Source organism: Fistularia commersonii, chromosome 10, assembly GCF_037954325.1.
Source record: "Fistularia commersonii isolate RoL2024-O1a breed Wild chromosome 10, RoL_Fcom_v1.0, whole genome shotgun sequence".
Lineage (NCBI taxonomy): Eukaryota > Metazoa > Chordata > Actinopteri > Syngnathiformes > Fistulariidae > Fistularia > Fistularia commersonii.
The window spans coordinates 9660951-9683862 of NC_141293.1; the positions used below are offsets into that span (position 1 = coordinate 9660951).

The 22912-nt window shown below is 41.5% G+C and overlaps 1 protein-coding gene across 1 annotated transcript; it reads right to left on the reverse strand.

Moving 5' to 3' along the window:
- Window positions 1–3364: 3364 nt before the first annotated feature.
- Window positions 3365–22498, reverse strand: fam110d (family with sequence similarity 110 member D). The gene is made up of 2 exons (XM_086153667.1): window positions 22368–22498; window positions 3365–7129 (listed from the first exon to the last, which is right to left on the reverse strand). The coding sequence occupies exon 2, from the start codon at window positions 6427–6429 to the stop codon at window positions 5077–5079; it is 1353 nt and encodes a 450-aa protein (XP_086009793.1). The 5' UTR covers window positions 6430–7129; window positions 22368–22498; the 3' UTR covers window positions 3365–5076.
- Window positions 22499–22912: the final 414 nt, after the last annotated feature.

Consider the following 22912-nt stretch of genomic DNA (forward strand, 5'->3'; position numbering starts at 1 on the left):
CTCTTTTTGTTTCATCAGGAATAGTGGTCAAATGGCAGGATCAAATCCTTAACGTGGCTTTATCCACCATTGGTTACAGAGATTATCCATATTCTTGATCCTCAAAGTTGACACCTGACACCGTTTGCAGTCACATGCAAACACCAGTTTGACACATTGGCATTCCAACTCTATTTATGGTTTGCTATAGACAAAAATGTCTATTGTCACTTACAGTGTTCATGAAAGTGGGCTTTGGCAACACTGCATCATTTCTGTTTTTGCGTCTGTCTTCACCCTTTTGGTCCTTGAGTCATGAACCAAGTTTCTCTCAAGCGTTAGACATCTGCAGTCTGCTGAAGCTGCTGGCATATAAGAACTAGGCCAGATTTGACACACTTCACAAGTCATGCTAGCCCTGACACAGATTAGTGCTTCTCAGAGAACGGCGGAAAAGAAATCCCATTGACCAATGCATCCTAGTTTGAAGCCGCTCACTGCACCCACTCTGTTTCTACTTCACGAATAAGTCCCACCTTCATGTGTGATGAATCAAAAATATTGTTGTGACAGTTGCCGCAAGCATCCAATACACCAGCGAATGTGAAATTTCTCCCAAAGTCCTATGACATTACCCCGAACTCAAGCATGAGATGCTTTCTGGAGAATAGATAAGAAACTACTGAAGTGATGATATCTGTGGCTTTTATTTGTGAAAATTTCAGTGTACACTTTCCCCTGACCCATTTACAGCTTGACTGGCTGGTTTGGAGTTTTTACTGGGCAGGATGCACTGTTGGTTGAATCTGTAAAGCAGGAGGTTTGCAGGCCCCCTGTGTTTTAAGCAAAACCCAAAGCAGAAGCATCAAAGCCTTCAACTGAGGACGCCTGCCAGTTTAGCATCCCGTTTTTCAACTGCGAGGCACTTCTCTGAGTCATAACCAGGTAACAACCCTCCCTCCATCCAACACACACACACACACACACACAGACAAACTTCTGCTATGTCAGCGCTAGTTCTATCAAAACCCCGACATCCTTTATAAGCAATGAATTGCCCTCTAACAGCTGTTGTCTGTTTATATCTAAGCAGGCTAAGGAAGAAAGGCCAAACTCAAAACACGACCATATGTTTAAACCTTGTCCTATGAACCCAAAACAGGATGTCACAGCAGGCCCTCCGGTCAGGAAGGTTGACATGGACACAGAAACACAAGGCTATTGTTGTCTTCTGCTTTGGGAAAGATGAAGAGGGAAATGGAGGCATATTAAGGGAGGAAGAAAAAAAAAAAACTGACACGGTTGTCTGTTTTGTGTGCGTGTGTGCCTGCCATATATTTTCAATTTGATGCTTACAGGCTATCTGAAGAACCAACCAACTTGCAAATTTTTGTCTTGCGTCTGCAGAACAGAGCCAAAAGACCGTTTGAAGTCCTGGATCCAGTTTTCTTTAAAGGGAAGGCTTCTTAAAATAGTCATCTAAGGCTTTTCTCCCCCGTGGGGAATTTTCAACAAGCCTCTTCTTTAAGGCGAACAACTGGTGAGATCATATCCATACAATGTACTGACTCCACAGACTGAATAATGGAACAACTTGTGGCCCGACAGAGAACATGTTGATTTGAGCTGGGACGTGGAGACCTTTTCTAATTTTCATCTGAAGCCCTGTATATTTTATCAATTCTATTTGGACTTTATAAGTAAAGCATTATGTTTTGACACTTTTCCCAGCGCTTCTTTTTGATGTTTTGCATCAAGCTGCTCTGTGCGTGGTTAATAAGTCACTGCTTGTAGATATTTTAAGACTTGAACACAATGGCCCAGAATACTCTGAGAATTTGTTGGCTGAAGGAGCAAAGTGGTCCCTCTATCTTCAAGAATCTATGAAAGACCTATCACTCTGTAACATAACATATTTTGCATAGTTTCATAAGAAATTGAGAAAACTCACATACTTTTGCTTACTTATTCTGACAAAAATTTTGATGTCCAGGAAGTCGGATAGTTCTTCACCGCAGAACCTCCTGGCAGATTTTCAGAGGTCAAGGTTTGGTAAAAATGACCAGACAAAAATTTGTGATGTTCAGGTGTGAAGAGCTTTTAACTGCATATCTATTCACAAATCTGTTTTATCTGTTTTTCACACATATTTTCTGAAGAGCTTCTGTCACATAACTTGTCCCTTCATATCGTGCATATTTGTCAAAGCTCTTGTAAAAATGTTATTGATTTATCTTTTTGTGCCTGGTCTCGCACAAAAGCAAATATCAGCAAATGGCACTTTAATGATTTAGCTATCCTATAATACACTGACATTTGACTTAACCCTTGAACACTAACATCGGGTGATTTTCACCCACACAATTCTTGTCATGTGATTTTCATTATGTTGCCATTGTGTTTTATGGGTCCTTGGTTAGCTTCAGGCTGCTCACTGATGTTATTGATTGTATGTTTGTTCCCTCCTCCCGCCGGCCCATCTATAAATGGATGAAAACTGTATTTTATCCAGGATATTGTATTGGGTAAAATATACCCAACGTTAGTGATGGTGTTACTTATTTTAACATTAGTGTTATAGGGTTAAACCCCATTTTTCAATTTTTGCAAAAACTTATCTTCAAGGGCAATGATTGGATCTATACTTAGACCTGATCAAATCATCTTTACATTTAAATCCGTAAAAAAACAACACTATCACTCGATAGGTGGCGTCTGATGAAGATAAAAATGTATAGAAAGAAATACAAATTAAACAACTATATCAAGCTTGATGAAGGAACGGTTTTTCCTTTCACCCTGTTGATTTTTTGCTTGTTTTTGCGTCATGGATAAAAGTCCTATCATGGTATTTTAACCTTCAGACTGCAGCTCGGCAAACGTGCTTCACTTTTGGAGTACCTTTGGATAAAACTGACTTGGAAGATATTTTATGTAAGGTATTTCGCTGACCAAACAATGCAGACATATTGAAAGTTTCTTCAGGGAGTATTACACTTTCTCAGATTGGGTGGCGGGAAGAAGGCCTGCATTCAATGGAACAAAGCATCGGGGCACAGAGGCCACCTCGTCTATAAACATGACCTGTTGCAACTCATTCAAGGGCAGAGTATGCAGGGAATGCTAAAAGGATTAGCACGTAGCCACTTGAGATAATGTGAAAATTGAGTCAAGGACAAGACTGAGTCAGTGATTCACTCAACCCTAACCTTCCAAGATTAGAGGAAAAGTCACAGTTAAAAGATTTCACTTTTATGTCAGGTGTATGTATGAAATTTGTGTTGCTTTATAAAGAATTGTAAGATTTTAAAACTTTGTCCTTCTGCTGTGAAATCTACATGCTCAATTTGACACAATAATGCAAAAAAGACCACATTTATTTTTTTTCATTTTATTTGCTGTGTACATGATACACAAACATCTTTGGAATAAAAACAAAGTCTTTCATATACCTCTCGTCAAAATAAGATTCAGAATCTATGGAGCAACTTTGTAAACATGCAACCAAATGATTTTGAAGAGGAAGGAGTTACAAAATGCAAAAATGCCGAGTTGGAGGAGACTGAAGCGTGTCAGGTTGGATGAGAAATACACAAAAGGCCATTCAAGGCAGCAAAAAACTTGTTAATTTATCATATACAAATACAACATGCCCTTGAGTTCAACAACACTGACGCGAGTCTTCAGTCTAACCCCTGCATTCTTTGGCAGACCCCGTCTTTGTATTTCAGTGCCCTCATCCAGGCCAGGCAGTAAAAATGACCTTTCATGGAGATAAAGTGAGAATCACTGATGGATGGATGAAGTGAGGTAGGATCAGTGGTTATCAGGGAAAGGGAGGGTGGCTTCAACCTCAAGTTGTTTTGATGGAAAACGGGCTGATGGAGCCAGCTGAAGAGGTTTAACAGCTGAAAACTGCCAGATGGTCAAAGTGGCATCCTAGATCAAATGCAAGCAGTTGTCCCACAACTTGAAGGTGAACATTTTTGGTGTGACATTTTCAAACGTATTTATGCATTAAGTATACAGTGTTTGATTTGGGGGACTTTTTTTAATAGCTTCCACAGTTGTGAGCACTTTAGAGGCATGAAGCATTAGCTGTGGCAATCAATGACTGTGCTGCAATAGATTACTGGTCAGTGTGCACACTGAACACAGATTTCTTTTCTTTCTAGCATTTGGAAAAGAAAAATGTTAATTATAAGCAGTAACAGTTCTCTGTCCCCCACAATGGAGATCTTATTTAGAATCCAGCTCAGTGTTAAACATATGAGATGCATCTCTCTAAAGAGTAAAACCTATATCTCGAGCTTCCTTTTCCTCTTTGTCCAGTTCAGTGCATTAACAACCCCACAGGGGTGCCTCGCATGTTTGTTTTAACGCCTGCGTTTAAGGAATAAAAGGGGGAAAAAAAAAAAAAAAGAGTGACACACACAAACTAAACTGGGGCATTTCCAAATGAGGTACTCATGGTTCACTTCACGCTCACACAACCGTTTTCCAGTTTAGAAAGAAAAAAATAGCTTTTTTGTTTTAGTTATAATAAAGGAGTGTGCGCCCAGGATGGAGGCAGATGGGCAGATTACACAGGTTTTTCTAGATAGATTCAGAATCCAGTTCTGTCATTAGAAGCTACGATGAGAGGAGAGTAATATCCACCTCATACACATTACAGACGCCAAAAACATGTTGCTGGCAACAATGGTTCATTTATACCCTCAAGGAACTCCCATTAATACAATAACTCTCTTACAGAACTACTGCAGTCAGACGAGTTCCATTTGAGAGCCTCTGGATTGAGGAAGTACAAGAAACACAACATGTGGACATCATTGTCTAAAACATATTATAATTCCCATGAGATTTGCCATCATTGCAAACTCTTCACCTCAGTTGGTTGTGTAAATCTCAGCATGACTTACATCTATTTAGCAATTCCAATTTTTAGTGAACTAATATCACACAACGTTCATGGAACAAGATTCAAATTGAGCTTTCGCTTTGCCGTGTAGTTCGGCAGCAATTGTCTGCACGAGATTAACGAAGCCCTGGTCAGCACCGGCTTATTCCTTCGGTATCCCAACCCTTGTCCCTGGATCAAACCGTTGACTCTTTTGGTCCTTCGCGAGTGGCATTCTTACACCCATAAAGCCACTTGATGACACGAGCGTTTCTCTCGATGATCGAAACGCCAGTCGGAAGCTGCTCGGCGAGCTCTTCCTGGAACAGCCCGTCCCCCGAATGCCGTGAGAATTCGCTTGGTTCTGAGCCTCCGCAGCCGTCTCCGCCGACGCTGCGGAGCGCCAGTGACAATGTGTCTATGGAGCTGGCACCAGAGAGAAAATTCTCCCGGCCTAGACAGTCTATCATATCCATGTCCAGACCACAGAAGTCAAAGAAATGTTCCTGGTCTGACAATTCCACAGAACAGCATAGATACAGATCTGACTTAGAGCGGTTCAAATCCCCATACACCCTTCTGGCTGGTGGTGGTGGAGATGCTCGCTTCCAAGGGTCATTCTCATCATTCTGGTTAATTGAATGGTGGCCATCAGTGACTGCATTGTTCGTGCCATCGATGTCGGCTTTTGGGAATGCGTCATTATTTTCCTCAGGTGTGCTGCTAATACCAGGACTGGGGATTGGCCCAGTGCTGCGTTCTTGGTCTGTTTTACTTGACCTCCTACTCGCCGGTCCACCATCTGTGGTGTCTTTATCGTTGGTCCAGGACATGCGAGAATCTCCATCTCGTGATGGTGGTTTCTCTTCTCTAATCACCAGTTTTTGAAGTCTGTCTCCTCCATTACTTTTCTCTCTCATAGACCCCTGGAAAAGGCGTCGGACAAAACTGTAGCCCTTCAGTTCCATGTTATTGTTATCTCCCACACCAGAACTGGTGGGGCTCTTGCACTCTTTCTTCTGTCTGTAGATTACAAGTGAGTCTGGCCTCAGCATGCGTTTTCCTGTGCTTCGTCTGAGGACCGGGGCACTGTGTGGAGCGACCAAGGTGTTAAGTCTGGGTGTCCTGGGGCTAGGGGGCGTTATTTTGTTCATGTTACTCCTGTTATGAGCTTCAACATCAAAAGAAGTCCGTCGGTTCTCTTTTCTGGAGTCATCGTTGTCATTTTCGTCTTTTGAGGTATAGGACAGCGTAGAGAGAGGGGTGGCGGATGAACGTCGAGGAGAAAGTTGAGGTGTCAAGCTGCCAGGAACAGCCATAGCTCGTCTTGGTTGTGGTGGTGGGGTAGCACATGGTACAAGCACTGGCTCCTGCTTGGTGTTTATGACCTGTTGAGTCTTAACATATTTAGCTTTGTCTGCCTCAAGCCTCTCAACAGCGCTGACTGAGCGGCCATGGCCTCCACCATCTATCTGTCTGCGCAGGTAGTCTGGACCCTTGTTGAGGAGCCTCAGAGGAGACGGGGATCCAATGGGTGTAAGTGGCTTCATGCTGATTCACCAGGCTCGGAAGACATGAAAGCTGCAGCTGTAAATTTACTGGTGTCCCCCTGAGAGCTGCTTTTGGCCCTGCAAAGTTTTCAAAGCAAAGCGTTTAATGGTTTTCAAGCATGTAAAACCGGGACAGCTCTCATTCCTTTTCTCGTCGCCCTTGAATCTTCCTTGAAGGGCAACAAATAGGTAGCAATTCAGGAGACCACAGACTCCCAAAGTGTTGTAAAGTTTTCTATAGATAGCTTGCAGTCTCTTTGTTGGGCAAAGTTAGAGCTTACACAAATTGATATCTCTATCCAGTATTTACACAGTCACTGGCAAGTCCTTTTTTTTGTCAGCAAACTGCACTCCCAAATGAGGCGCTCCCTGCCCACAGTGCAGCAGAAATAGCAGGCAGGGTACACTTTGAAAGGATTACTCTTTCCTCCCCCACTTTTTTTCTTCTTTCAGTCTACCAACAACACCCTTGACTGTTGATCTTTTCAAAGGGGGCTGCTGAGTGACATTAGATATAACGGCCTCAAATATTTGCTTTGTGTGGGTGAGTCTGTTGTGCGTCGGGTCAAGACTTGTATTGTTGGGCAAACGTTGCGGATCAGGTGACCTCAAGGTAGCTGGCACCAAGGCACTTGGATTGTTGATGGAAAGATGGATAAATGTTGATCTCGTCCTTGTCCTCACTTCACCTTTTTGTATCCTAGGGAGAAGGAGAGAGAGAAAAAAAGTAGCTTGAGCTGGATGTGCTATTCTCCGAGGCAGGCTACAAAGACCAGATAGCAGGCAGGACAGTGTTACCTTAACCTATGCCCATATTTTGGTTACGTAAAAGATAAAGGGAGCGGCAAGTCTGCAGCGACACACGAACCTGACATGTCAAAAATTTATCGAGCCTCCTCTGGCTGTAATAACTTCAATGTGTACTCGACTTAAACATGTGGCTGACACTCCTAGCTCAGGCAGCAGTCCGTGGGTTAAAAGGTAACATGCTCATGTCTTTGCTGAGACAGTGAAAATTTTTTTCCTCTCTAAAAACAACAGGACATAAATGACATTTAATTGGATTTCTAAGAGATTGTAGAAGTCTGATATGGTAGTTGCAACCTTCAATAGAATGGTGAAACTGTATGAATTACATCACTGGAAATAGTATAGATGCAAAAAAACACCATCTGCGTAACAGAGAAAAGCGATTAATATTTTTATTTTTGCACATTTAAACAAAATATTTTTCACTTTCATGCAGTGAGTGAGCTAAAAAGACAGAAATGTTCTGTTCCATTAAAAAGACACGGTATAATTGCTGATAGCCACTGGTAACTAATAAGAATTTCATAGTCCCGGTTTAAAAGCTTCATTTTCAAATTAACAAGCCACAAAAAACACTTTTAAGGACACTGTAAACCAAACACAGGCCAAGATGTGATAAAAATACAGCTACATTTAGTATGGTGTTTCCTTTAAAACAAGGCGGATAGTGTTTGGGCGTTGGGGAGGGGAGCACACGCTCATAACAGCATTTATAGCTTGAAAACTTTGTTTTTATAAACACATGTGGTCACTGGTATATTTGTGTTCATATGTCTGTCAGCATATGGAAAAAAAATGGTGCTTCCCTGCAAACAAGGGGGTACATAGAGTAATTTCATCAAGGTTGCAGGTTATCAGGCTTTTCTTTTATTCTCCTTTTGCCATACATACAGCAGCACTGAGTTTCCAGAGATGTGTCAATCAGCAGGCAGACTAGGTAGACATTTTTTTTACATTTGAAAGTGTTTAAAAATATCCCAAGGTACATTATAGCTCCCGGGCCCTTTACAGCAGGAAGATGATATATTTTTGTCCCTATTGTTGATTCTGACTATTATCAAATGCTATTTTAGCATTTCCTCCAAGTGGAATAAAACAATGAACAGCCTCCTTTGACAGGAAAAAGGATCTATGACTTCTCACCTTGAACGAACCATATGACACTGCTGATAGCAGCAAAGAGTCAAGGTGACAAAAATACTTACACCAATGCTGATTTTGCAGTCAAAAGTCTGTGATGGATTAGAGCAATCAAATAAACACACTTAGTTTTTGTTAACACACCACTTTGTCTGTTATCCACACGTCCTAAGGCATCATTTCACACGACCTTTGTGCAATTTCTTTTCTTTAAAGTTTGTTTTATTTTTCTATCACAGACTGACTCACAAATGGGCTGCTACTCACGTGCAGTAAGAGTCACACAGCCGTCTGTCACTGTGGATTCCAAACTTTGTGTCAAGGAAGCAACAGGGAGCCCACATTTGCAAGGTCAATCATCGGGAGGAGTCTCAGACGAGTCTCTGCTCTCCGAACTAATTTTATGATCCAAAGAAACAACTGATCCAAGTTATTTATGAACCAAGCAACAAGACTGGGGAAAAAATGCGACTGGAATGCTGCGCATGCTTTAAATTCTTAACTATATACCGAAAGGACAACAACAATAGCCCACGTTGCAAAAAAGGAAAACTGCATCGAGACATACTAATTTCCCCTCACTCTTTCTCATTGGGTTATTGGGACCATCGCTTCCTTATGTGAGAAATTGTTTTATCCATAGTGGGTCTTGCAACCTCTTTTACACCAGATTCAAAATGATCAACCTTCCCATTGCGCATACCTGCATTCCTCACAAATGTAGGGCAGAACAACGGTGATAATACAGGTTGCTTGAAGAAGTCTAAGGCTTAGTTGGTTTCCCCAATTCCCTTCAGTCCGGCAAGTATTGTTGAAGGTGACATTCGTTTCTGACCTGTGAAATGGCACGTCACTATATATTCAGTGAGAAAAAAGGGGGCCTCCTAGTTAGGTTTTCCAGATGTCAGGCTTCCCAGGCGCGGGAAAAGTTTAGATGTACTTCTGGGGAAAAAAAATGACATGTAACAGGTGCGGGGGTGGGGATGGGTGGACGTTGAACTGGTAATGAGTACTATGGGGTGTGTCACTGGTGGGTGGGGGTGGGCTATTTATCAAACAGCTCTGCTCTGACAATCTGTTCTGTGTCTGGGATGGGAAAAGGTGTGTAATATTGAATTATTAAATGGGATTATTTCTTTCAAAGTCATTAATCCTGATATCGGCTGTTAATGAAAGGCAGCAACAGGATATGTTATCTAATGACATGAACACTCTTAATCTGTACTTGTTACACATACTCCTTAATTTACGAACAGTCTGATACTGAAATTGTCAAGTACATTATAAAGTTGTGAATTCCGTTGAGCACTGAGTCATGCCGATGAAAATCAAAAAAAGGGAAGCTCTGAATAACCACAGTGAATAGAACAATCTTTTCAGGGGTAACAGTAAGTCTTGACAATCGTCAGTAAAAATATGCAGATTTGAGTGTACAATAGATTTGAAATGTAAAGCAAACGCTTATTAGAGTTTTGGACTATTTCATCCGGCTCTGACTTTAACGTGATATGCAAATATTTTGTAAAAAAGAAAAAGTGGGATATAATTGTGGTATTCATAAAGCCACTGGGCTACTGGCTTCAATAAGTTTCACATTTCAAGAGCCTCAAGCGGCAAGATTCTAATACTGGTTTGGCAAACATGTGGCTTAAAAAGACACGTCACCGTTTGCAACTTAAGAGTGTTACAAGCAGACAATGTGCATGCATGGAGAAATGTTCAAAACATTAGCATGCCTATTTTGCAATTGTAGGATTTGGTTTTCAATGTCAAAGTAAAGGCTGATCTAGATTCACCGACAAACACTAAGCCTCCACCATGGTGACCTGCGTGAGAACTGTTCCCAGGTTAGGGCACATTAAGCCAAATAACTTGCCAACACCTTTTCCTCTGATCTCAGAGCTGGTGAAAAGTCCTGAGAATCTTTGCTGTAACACAACCTCCACCATCTCACCGTCTGCAGTCGTTGACCCCAGGACCCTTTCCATCCTCTAATCTTTGAACATCCCCTCCCTAAAGTCCCAACACTGCCTAAGCTGCTACTCTTCCTCTCCCTTCGCCTCCTGTATACTGTACGCCAAATACCCCTCACTTCCCTCCGGCTCCGCCTCTCTTCCTGTATATGTGACTTGTATCAACCCTCTGCATCACTCTAATTATCGACATTTCCTTCATGGATCTTAGACGTACGTGCACTTTTCTAACTTAAGACACACAGCTTGCTAGATGAAATCCAATTCACACTGAGTCATTATCAGTTCAGCCAGTTGGAAACTTGGATGGGGTTGCACTGGGTGGCAAATAAAAACAATGTAAAGAAAAAGACAGATGTGAATGAAGCTGTTTTTTTTTAAACACAATTCTATTTTTTAGAGCAGAAAATATTAGGAGCAAAACTAACAGTGTAGTCAACATTCTTTCTCTAGAGACCTACTTGTTCCAAATGATAAAGCAGCGTGACCTAATTTACAGTCAGTCTTATCTATACTGCCTCGCAAGGCTGTACATCTGTGATCACACAAAGGTTGAAACTGAAAATAATTTCATTTTACAACTTGCAAGTAAAATTAGCACAAGGGTGTACTAATTAACTTGAACCGCAAGATAAAAACATCTTTGGATGTTAGAGACACATCACTTTTAAATACCCTAAAAAGGTGAACCATGTTTTGGAGAGCTTTTTAATTATTAGTCCATGACACAGGAAGTAGATCTTCAAATGCAACTGTATTTTCAAGCAGAGGCTTTTCTGTTGTTTTTACGTCTGAAAACTCAGAATTACAAATCAAATGCGTGTTATGGAAGCAAAAACAGACCTAACTCGGCAATCTGAGTACTGATTTCGATCATGAAATCATCCTTCATATAAGTCTTGATGCTGGGTTTTGGAAAATTGGAAGCTAGAGTTTGCTGGATCAAGCCTTATAAACTTCATTTTAAACTTGTGCACTGAGTTGTGGTGTGTGTGTGTGTGTGTGTGTGTGTGTGTGTGTGTGTGTGTGTGTGTGTGTGTGTGTGTGTGTGTGTGTGTGTGTGTGTGTGTGTGTGTGTGTGTGTGTGTGTGTGTGTGTATATATATATATATATGTATATATGTATCTAGTACCAACAAGATCTCTGTACGGTATCTGTCTACCTTCACTTAGCTATGAATACAAGTCTGCTGTGTTGTACTGATATTACTGTGCTGCTCTACTGGAAAAAGTTGACAGTTGCGCATGGAAAAATGTCAAATTCACAGCCGTCTTGGAAAAATGTGTTCCTTTTTGGAAATTATAATTTACAGACATTACAACCAGCCCAGCTTTGGACCTTCTCCTTGCTGTATATCCAACTCGCTGCAAAATCCCAGTGGTTTACATGCAAAAGTTTGTAATGCGTCTGGAAAAACATGGCTGTTGAAACAAGAAAATAAGGGCGCCAATGATTCCATTTAGAAACTGGTCCTAAACAGCACCTTTTTAATGTCCTTACACAGATAATACTAGAAAATCAACAGGCACAAACCTTGAAACACAAGGTAATCTCTTCACACTTAAGACCTCTGTCTGCAGCAAAACCGTCTGCCTTCCTGTTTGTCTGAACGCTGCATCCCAGCCTCTGCGGAGCGGATGGCTGGCCCTGCAGGGGAGGCTTAACCAGGCGCCCCCATGCAGCTAAAGAGGAAACCAGATGTTTTCTGTCATGCCACATCACGATACTCTGACGCCAATGACTGAGACCTGTCACAAGAAGGGCTTCGAACGCCCAGGATTCTTTTTAATTAATGCCATTGTTTAGGTTGGTTGTCTGAGAAAAGTCTATCCCATTTATATTTTCGATCAAAATCTTTTTGAAAGAATGCAACTTTGCCCACATGTCAGCTGTGAAAACGCTGACCCAGAAAGAAGCCAAACACCCAAAAGATCCAGGAAGTATTTGCTTGTGTCAAGAGGGTTCATTGTAAGAAAAAAAAAATAGCTCCGTCAAGGATCGCTAGGTGTGTCCAAAGAAAAACAGCTGGCTTTGGATCACAAGGTTAAAGGAAGTTCCACAGTGAATTATGTATTAAGTGAAGTAAACACAAGATAAGAAGTTAATAAATTCAGAGGGACCACCTTTGAAACTCTCTGGGGCATTTTCCACGCTTACCTGTCAAATTCATCTTTGGATAAATGAGAGGCCTCTGCAAACGTCTTTCCTCGTTCTTCCTCTGTCATCTCTGTTTAAACCAACACCTGGCAACACTATTAAGGCCGACACAGACTAACGATGGTCACTAATGGATCCAAAAGCCTGAACGCAGCCCTTTCAAGGATGTCTCTGTGTCACGCCAGAGCATCTGTACACATCAGTTGGTGAGAATATAAAGCCTCTCCTTTAGCCACTAATGACCCAGGATTAGTGTCTTGTGTCTGTCTCTGTTCTGTTTGGTTATTAACCAACTCTGCTGGCACAAAGCCTGAAATGGGTAGGGCAGAGAAAAGGGGGTTCCTTCTTCAACACAAAGACACATACTGGTATGTCTTGACATTATTAATGAGCCTAGATAATGACCCACCTCCAGGTCTACATAGGACTTGAATTGCTTGCAATGCCTCATTAATCAGGAGGGGAAAAGAAGCAAAAAACACGGTGACAATAAAATGTAAGCGACGAAGTCATAGGGCTCACTGCGCCCTGACAAAGACAAAGAATGACGATTGTAAATCTGCACCATTGTTACGTCTTGAGCACCATTAGTTGCTCGATCTACGGTTTGAGGCTACCTAGGGCTTTTTCCAATTCATGCGAAGCAGCAGTAGGCCACCTGGGACCACTGAAGGGACCCCAACTTTTTAATAGACCTCCTCTAAAACTGCCATGGGGACAAGACCGGTTGTTTAAATCACTGTTATCGTTCTTTTGCCGTTCAAAGCAAGAAAATGCAGGGACAGCTGAGTGCTGGAGAGGAGCAACAGGTTGTTCAGGTTGAGATGACAGTGATATGATTATCATCCAGGAGCAGGTTGGCTGGAGAAGTGTGTCAATATGAACTAACACAGGATTAGGAGAGAGAAGTTTAAGCCACCACACAACCGTGACAGTGCCTTTCCTGCCATTTGAAACAGACAGTCGAAAAGATTGGTTTAATTAAATTTGGTTTGAACCATCTGCCGCTTTTCCAACACTTTTGGTTTCAGTAGAACAGCTAAAATGAGGCAATAGACTGTTTCCGAGCTAATTAGTCGCCTGAGACCCAGAGCTAATGCTTCTATTGTTACAAATTTCATATCTTTTACTTCACTCCCTACTCAACAGAGACCCAAGGATTCCCCAGCAGCTGCTTGAACAGGCAAAGTTATTAAGGGTTTAATAAAGATTACTCTCAAATTTCCATTTTGCTATTTGGAATTGATATCTCGAAATAAAAGTAACTCCGGACTAAATGCAGATTAGATACGTTGCATTGGAATCAAAAGTTGTAGAATTGGTCTTCTGACTATTCCAAAACTACAAATAAAAAACATCATAAACCAGCACCTGAGCATCTTGGAATCAATGATTATCATAACTTAATAGATTAAATTCAGTTAATTCATAGTTTCATCAGGATACTTGGTTGTCTTCCGCAGAATTATCGAGACGTGATTTCATTGGTTTTCCTGTAACAGTCCAGAGCTGTCAGGCAGGCCTTTATCAATGCTGTGTCACCCATGAGGCACAAACTGAAATAACATCCGTTTTGATAACACTCGTTTATTCTCGCTTTTATCAACAGTACTCTTTTCTTCTTTGGTACAACCCCAGGAAGTGTGCAGTTACTGTTGATAATCCAAAAGCTTTGACCAATAAAGTCTCATTGTGAGTCACAACTGAAAGGTTACGTAAACAAATACAGACGCTACAAATCTCAAGTTGAATGGAGGGGGAAAAAAAATCCATTGTGGGATTCAAGTGAGGCCTGGAGTCTTGATGTGAAAATTCCAGTAGCTGGTTCCCTCTCAGGCACTGGCATCTCGGTCAGCCTTCCAAGCCAGGAATGTTAAGCCTTTCAGTGGAGTGAACTTACGGCGACGAAGTCTACCTGGTCTCCCCCAAAACTACTCGCATCATGTATCTCATCCCCTGCCATACAGTCGAAAATATGGGATATGCAAAGATCATTGAAGAAACAAGCAAGGAATTACATCATTATTTGGTCTCTGCTTAAGGTAATTTGGTGTTTTCAGGCACGTGAGTAAGTTGCCGAAGCCGAGAAACAATTTCTGGATTTTTTTTTAAATTAATCATGGAGCAGCTGTTTTTGGCCAGTGATGAAATTAGTTGCCAGTCTTGGGCTCAGGATCGATTGGCAAATCCGCACAGAATAGAACCGCCGACGTGTGCCAGGGAAAAGTTTTTGTTCTGCAGCAGCTTTAGTTTCCTTACAAGAGACTTCACACAACTGTCACCGTAGTAATTTTATTTAATCCTTTGTCTAGTACGTTTGTTTGCGGGATTTTTGGACCCTTCTCATTAGTAAAATAATCTAAACAATTATTTTACAGGTTAAGTGTTTTCAAAAAGGCATTCATCTCAAAAGACTTAATCTATTTCATGTCCAGATTTTCGGAGAAGTGAATATTCTGTAGCTAACAGCTCATCATGTCACCACTTCTTTTCAAAACTGCAGCTAATGTCTAATTCATAAGCTCAGTGGTTTTATGTAAGTGAATGAGAAAGGTGAGCCAAGAGGGTTTGTGACAAGAGTGGGAGAGTTTATTTTATTTTTTATTCATTTTTTGAGCATGTATTGCAGATCCAGGGTACGTCACGCAATCACCCAGGGTCCGGACAGCATTGTTTTGTGAATTATATTCGCCTCTGCTGGCTCCCTCTCCACATGCCAGCCAGGCTTATGAGACCAGCAGGACAAACTACAGTGACCTACTGTCTCTGTGTCCTGAACTGAGAATGGAGGGTTACTCAGATCCCCCTCCCCAGATTGGACAAAAAAAAAAAGCCAGCCCTGATGCTTTTTTAGACAGTACTGCACAGATGCATAAATCTTGGCACATCCCTCAATCTCCAAGAGTCTTAAATTATGAAGGTCTGTTCTCACACTGAGAGCCCTCATTACGCTCTCAGCTGGTGCGAATGCTCTGAAAGACAGCTTGGCCTGGCAGACTGCCAGATGTTTTATTTCAACAAGTCGGCACATTTTTTACTCTGCCATGCATATGTCTGCCTCACTGCTGTGGTAAAAGACATTTCTGTGGATACAGGCTGTTTAACGGGTGTAGAGCAACTAATGTCAAAACATGGTGCAAATGGTGTTACTCATACACCTGCATAAGTAGACATGATAAAAAAAAAAAAAAAGTATTCTATTTTTAGCTCGAACCCGACGAATGTTAGCGTTTCATAGCCAAAGTTAATGTTTGGGAAAAAAAATAAGCTGCATTTGGAAAAAAATAGACAAAAATCAGTGTTTACATATCCTAATGTGCTTTAAAATATGAAAATGTTGTCACAGTTGAACTAATTCCTGGTGATAATACTGCTTACTATTAATAAGACACTGTTATGTCCTATCAGAGAGATGTTAGACAGATATCCCATGTAAGGAAAGAAACTGTATTAAGGTCATTAGACTTAAACTCAGAAACATATCAACAACTGACGATAGTAAAATGCCACGTTGTGTGCGCTTTAACCTTCCTGAGATATTAGACGTGTGTTCATTGAGCACACAATTTCAGCATTAGAAGCCTTCAGGGTCTAACATCAGATGGGTGACATTTAACGTTGCTGACATTGATGCCGTGACCTACATTCAACCAAATATCAACATATAAACTACACTGGTATGCAGCTGGGGATATTGATCCGACAAACTGATCACATCCTGTGAATATGGGGATGTGATCCGGAAATCAACTGATCCGGAAATCTACTAATTGGCTCTCATGTACGAATAAATCTGCGAAAGACTGATAATGTGCTCAGTGATAAATCAATCAATTATGATTTCATTGTTCTAAAGTTTGAACGAAATTTAATCTAAGAGCTAATTATTAAATCATTAGCCAAAGACAAGTTTGTGGAGGGAGCTAATAAAAGAGGTGCGAGACAGATGTAAGTCACGAAACCTCTGCATCGTCCCACCATGTTGTCACACAAACACCCCAGGAAGCCAACAGGGCATTCACACCACATTTGCAGAATTTAAAACACAGGTTGACAGCGTTAGCAGTAAAAGGGTTCACACCAATTTGTGAGGATTTGTGACAGGGCTCTTTGGGGTTGGCAGGAGCTTAGAGCTGCTCCAGCTGTGCTGTGTCCCCAAACATCGGGTCATCTGCGTCTCTAATGCCAAACCCCATCCAAACCCCTGCGGTGTTACTACACAATCTTTCCAGCACTTTAAATGTGCAAGTATTGATCTTCTATCTGCTCAGATGAACAATGCCGGTTCAGATTGACCACCACAAAATGGAGTGTTCAACCATAATGTCTTATCTCAAAACCCTACGGCAACCGTGATCACGTTGTTACTGCAATGGATATTTTCAAGTAACATCCAAACTGATCATTATTTTTTGACGTAAGCCTGATTTTGGAAATATATGCTACATGATGTTCGAGCAGTTTCATAGGGATTGATGGAAGACAGCAGGATTCTTGTCTCGTGTCCCACCGTTCAAGGTGTGAAAAATGTTTACTTACACGACTATACTACTATATTACTATCGCACCAGTTTTAATGGATTTGAACCCACATCTGGGTGTCATCTGTCGCTTACATTTTAAAATCACTCCTTTCCATTGCAGTAGCATATGGACACAGCAGTTCTTGGAAAGCATCTCCAGCACTTTTTCTTTCTTTTAGATTTATGACCCCTCTGCGGTCATGAGTTGTACTAAGGTCTCGAAAAAATGCCACCGTGGTGGTGACTTTTCACCAAAATTATCCTGACATCTAACACAGGAGAGTTGCTGCACGGGACCACAGAGCAGAGGATGGACATCATGACTCGTCTCAGATCAGAACCACTGGTCCTCAGACACCACGAATGACTGTGTGTGCGTCTGCAGCAACCAAATATAATTCCCATGTGAATTTAGCGTAAAGGCAATGTTACACCAGTTCTTACTGAGTAATAGCGATGTCGGAGCCTATCGGTTTAATTGAGGAGTTCCCACTGGAGTGTGGGGCTCCGCGAGTTAAACCAAACCGTGATTTTTATTGCAAACCGAAACCTAAACCTCAAAAAGGCCCAGTGTCTAACAACAAGAAGAGAATCACCCACGCAGCCTCTCGCCTCAGCTCCTGCATTTTTCCTTGCTGCCATGTATGTTTAGCTGTTAACCTCTGCTGAACCTGCCAGCTGTCTTTTCTCATTACCAATAAGCCGACCTACTTCCCAAACCATCAGGCCCTCGAGTGCCACAAAAAGAGACCCCGGCCTCCCCAACCCCTCTCCCTGGCTGCTGTCAGAATCAGACAACATCTGGAGCAGCGGCGAGAGCTCGCAGAGCCTCGCCCGCTGTCCCCTCCTGTTTTGCAAAGGCAACGTCTGAGCCCCGTGTCACAGACCTCACGGCTAAGTGGGCACAGAGCCGCCCCGGCGTGAGAATGATGGGATGTGGCGGGGCTACGGAGACACCCGGTCGGACTGCGAACAATTAGGAGGATGTGCGAGAAATAAGGAGAAGGGCTCTCACAGCTGTCGCCCGCACACAGGGGAATGACAGGGGATGGAGAACTGTCAGCTCACGTTTGATGATTCCATTGCTCACCATGAATTATGGATTGACTTGTGAGCCCGTGAAGATTAGCGTGACGTAGCAGCGGAAACTGATTTCCGAGTTCTGAAAAATACTAAATTGGTCGTGACGGTGCATACTAGATCCGGAAATTGAAATGAAATATCTATAATCGAAACCGTCGAATGATACCAGATCTTGAGTAGCATCTGCTAATTATCAGAAGAGTTACTGCACATTTTGATGATCCTGGATTTATGTCTCATCGGTTATCTTCAGTATCAATATCAGACATTTGACGTAATACATCGGGACAGTAGTGTCACAACTTAGTCATTTAATCAAACATCAACATTTAAACAAATACAGCCCTCAGCTAAAATGTACATGCTAAAATTTGAGATTCAGCACTGAGAACTAAATACTAAATATCAGCCTATATACATATATATATATATATATATATATATATATATATATATATGAATAACACTAATATTGCTATATAGATGATAACTTCTAAGTGCTGCATTTAAATGAAAAATAGACAAGACATGAGACCCCCAAAATAGGTTTAATGACAGAATGTGTGTGTGTGTCTGGGGAGGGGGTTGATCTATTTTTAAACATATCTTTACAAGTGTAGAAGTTTCATGGAACAAATCCTTGCATCTTTCAAGCCGTTCTTCCTGCAAATGGCCAGCAGGGAAGTTCCCACAGAATCAACAGCACAATGGCCCCAAACAAGGCGACAAGACGCAATAAAGCTAAATTATAAGCCCTGACAGTTCACGAGAGTGTTTGAAGTGTCCTCAAATGTCGAAAAACCAGCTGCCTTTTACTAACACACAAACACTCCTTCTCCGCAGTTTGGGAGGGGGGTATGATGTCATTAGCAGGCTACATTTGCCCTTTAATTAGAAATGTAAGCTTCCTGCAATGACTCGGGGGTCTGCAGCCGTGCAAATAGAGTAAGATTAAGCTGAACAAATGTCCCTCTTTATAGAAAAATGTTTTTTAAGACTCGGCGGGAAAAGAACAACGAAATGATCTTCTAATGATGGGAAACACATGAGCAGCACAATGTGGACTAAAACCATGAAATGTCCTGCGGCTCCTGCTCTTTCCCGTTCGCCAGCAATGATGCGGTGCAAAGCAATTAGATCACGGAGCCTAAAATAAAATCAGCGAAAACAAAAGAAGAAAAGTGGAGAGTTTTTTTGAAAGTGAAAGAAATTGTGATATATAATCATGTCCTAGACTAAGATGAAATATTAGAGAAGTCTGGAATTTGTATGAAAATCTAATTGCAGAATATTTTAGCATGCATGACACCTCAATAGGGGAGTTAAAACCAGCTTTGCTTATAACAGTGAAGAAAAATGATAAGAAGACACCACATCCTTAACAAAAGGTAAACTTGGTGTTACTATTATAATCCTATTTAATTTTCAAAAAATGTAACTTTACTCTCATTACATCTTTCAGAGTTAATTCACTCCAATATTTTATGTCATTATTCTTGTTGAAATTAACTTTGATTTGTGTACATATGTCATTTCATTTTATGATTCCACTGTATGATATTCTCAACCTCAGGAATTATCAGATTGTTATAAGGAAAGGACAATTTAAGTTCAAATGTATAATTTCTATGTTGTAAGCTGAAAAATAACTTTTTAATAACAATTTAATTATAACAATTAATAACAATTTGTCAAGCCAATATATTCTGGAGGCCAGCATCGGACTGCAGCACCATCATAAGACTCAGCGTAAGTTGTGCAAGAAAAGCCAAGATCTAAATTACATTTCATTGTGTCGATTTAATGATGTCAGAGTTCCTGTCAACAGCCCAGACAAGCCGGGGAGTCCCGGATTGCGAGACAAAATATCTTCATTTGCTCTGCAAGGATCAGCATCAAACACGAAACGCAACCACATTACAGCTGGAAAATTAGCACGCTTGCCGCATGAATCAGAATCCTCAACGCTATAATTTCACAGGTAGGTCAGAGAGACACTTGTATGATGCGAGTAAATGAGCGCGGATGAAGGATTGATGCTGGTTTTCATGATCTAGGACTCTGTGACTCATTGTAGCTCTCAGGCAGGGACGCAGGCCAAGTTGTGCAATTCAACTTTCAGAAGGGAAAAAAACACGGATGAAGGAAGTTGGATGAAGGATGGGGAGGGAGGAGTTGAATAGAATTTGTAGGGATTCGTGACGTGAAATCATTCCATTACTAGTTTTAACAAGAGCCTCGAGGAGGATGACAACCTGATTATGATACAAAAATAATCTTTCAACAGCGATTCTCATAAAATAAACAAAGTCTCACGCATTTCCTACTACAGTATCAACTTTCAATGTAGAGAATTACACGTTACATCACTCCTCTTCAGCATTATGAACCCATTATTATTTAAAAAATTGATTTTTAAGTAATTTTATTTGAGGTCATTTGTTTTTTTCTCCCCATTATTTTAATTAGTTTACTAGCCTGCTATTTCTGACTTTAAGCAAAATATTTATTGTTAATTTTCTGGTAACCCATTGCCATGTGACTCCTGTTATTGCTTCCAAGATTTGTATTGCTACAATATAACGTAAAACTATGTGCTGCAACACCACTTTGATATTAGAGAAAAATCATGACACACTACAACAGGTGAGATATGAGATATTAGTATATTCATATGCCGAATCCTTCACCTGTAGCATTGAAGTCGGGAAACAGGTTTTGTTTTTATGATTTTAATGAGAGGAATCTCTCAATTTGTCAATTTGTAATCTTCCTGTGCGTCATGACGCAGGATCCCGGTTAACTGTTCACCAGTTAATTTCTAACACCAGCCACTAACCATCACTAACAGTGTAAGAAGGGGTTATTTTGTAGCATTTCAGCAACGCAATCTAGCTATGCATTAAATAGCTGGAATTAAACATCTCCCCCAGCCACATTGCCTCTTAGGGTGACTGTTTTCTTTGGATGCGTGTGGCATGTTTAGTCTGTTTGCAAAGTTGTTTATGCGCCTACTGGCTCAGGATACCCGGGAGTTTGGGGAGGAGTTGGGAGGTGGGGGTTGGGGGAGCGCAGGTCAAGGTAGTGATGACCCCTAAGAGTTTGCGGTAGAGCTCCTTACAGTGACATTAAGAGTGGCTCACTTACATAATTACCCTTTCAGCCAGGGGTCTAAAAGTGGCCCACCATACCCTACTCATGGCCTCATGATTTAAAAGAAATATATTGGATAAGTAATAAGGAATGTTTTGTAAAAGCAAGTGAATAAGCTAAGATCCCATTTAAAAAAATTATATTTTAAAAAGAATCGGATGTTGAAGCTTAAACCTGGGAAAAAGTACAGGTGTGGGGGGAGGAGACACCAACGTGTACATTCAGGATCTATTTAGATTAGATATTAATTCAGGGGTTTCTTTATTTTTTTGCATGTAAATGTAATTTTGCAAACTTTTCACCACCTCCCCTGTTAGATAACAATACCAGCAACGGCCCCCTAAACAATGAGAGCTGAGGGTCTCAGCAAGAAAGTACAGTCAACATGGGCCAGGGATGGTCCCAAAACCAAAGACGCAAAATATCCCACTCAAATTAAGATTTCAGCTCTTTGGAGGTGGGTGTATAAGCTCTGTCCTCCCCATGTCAGAAATGAGATGGGATAAACCTGTGGCCTCAGGTCATATTTATCTGCTTAAATCACAACAAGATGCTCAGATAGCTTTAACCCATTCACTGCTTTTGATAGTGTGGGCCCCAGGTGTGTCACAGAAAGGGGACACCTATAGTTTACCTCACGGGAAATGTGGATTTCTCAAAAAAAAAAAAAAGCAAAAAAAAAAGCAACTGTTCATTGAGGGAATCCAGCATGACTCTGACATCCATCATACACATCTTTACTAAACACACCACACAGACTTACGGGTTCACACTATTTACAAAGGTGCGTCATGGGAATATTATTTACATAGAAGGTAAGCTGGACTCCAATCATTCACCAAAAGTAAGGGAAATGAAAACTCACTTGAGCAATAATAGAGTTATAACCTGTTACAACCTGCTTATTATTAGACATCTAATAGTGAGATTCCACTCAGTGACAAATAAGAAACAATTCCGCCAAATCGCCGATCCGGATCCATCCACTGGCCGTTCCTTCCCGGAAAACTTGGCGGAATTTAAAAAAAGCCACGCAGCCGCTGCGGCTCTGTGTGCGTCCAGTAACGGGCTGGTTGGTAAAAGTAAAATGCCGCTCACCTGGTACTTTTGGGGGATGTTGGGGGGGATTCTCCGTGACACGCTGCGGCTCCTACGGACTCCTGCGGGCTCCTGCGGATCCTGCGTGGCGCTGCGCTCTGCGCTCTGCGCTGACTGACTCTCCCCCCTGTGCGGACGCTGCTCCATAGAGAGGGATTCCCGACACACACGCGTACACACACACATACATGCACACACTCCTCCCCCCCACGGCGGCGGGGGGTGGGCAGGTATGTGACTGTGTAAACTGACTCCTGCAGTCAGAGTGAGATAAAGAGCAAAAGAGAGGGAGTGCGTGTGCGTGTGTGTGTGCGCGCGCGCGCGCGCGCGCGTGTGTGTGTGTGTGTGTGTGGGGGGGCTCTTCACACATTTAATTTCCTATGAGATTTTCACCATGCAATGGTACCAAATGACAAACATACAAATGACGTGACAATAAATTGTAAGTGTGGTGCATAAAGGGCATTTCAAAAGTGGAAAAAAAGTTAAAATGTGTAACAAATAAACAAGAGGAGATATCTAAAAATATAGTGAACAAGAATTGA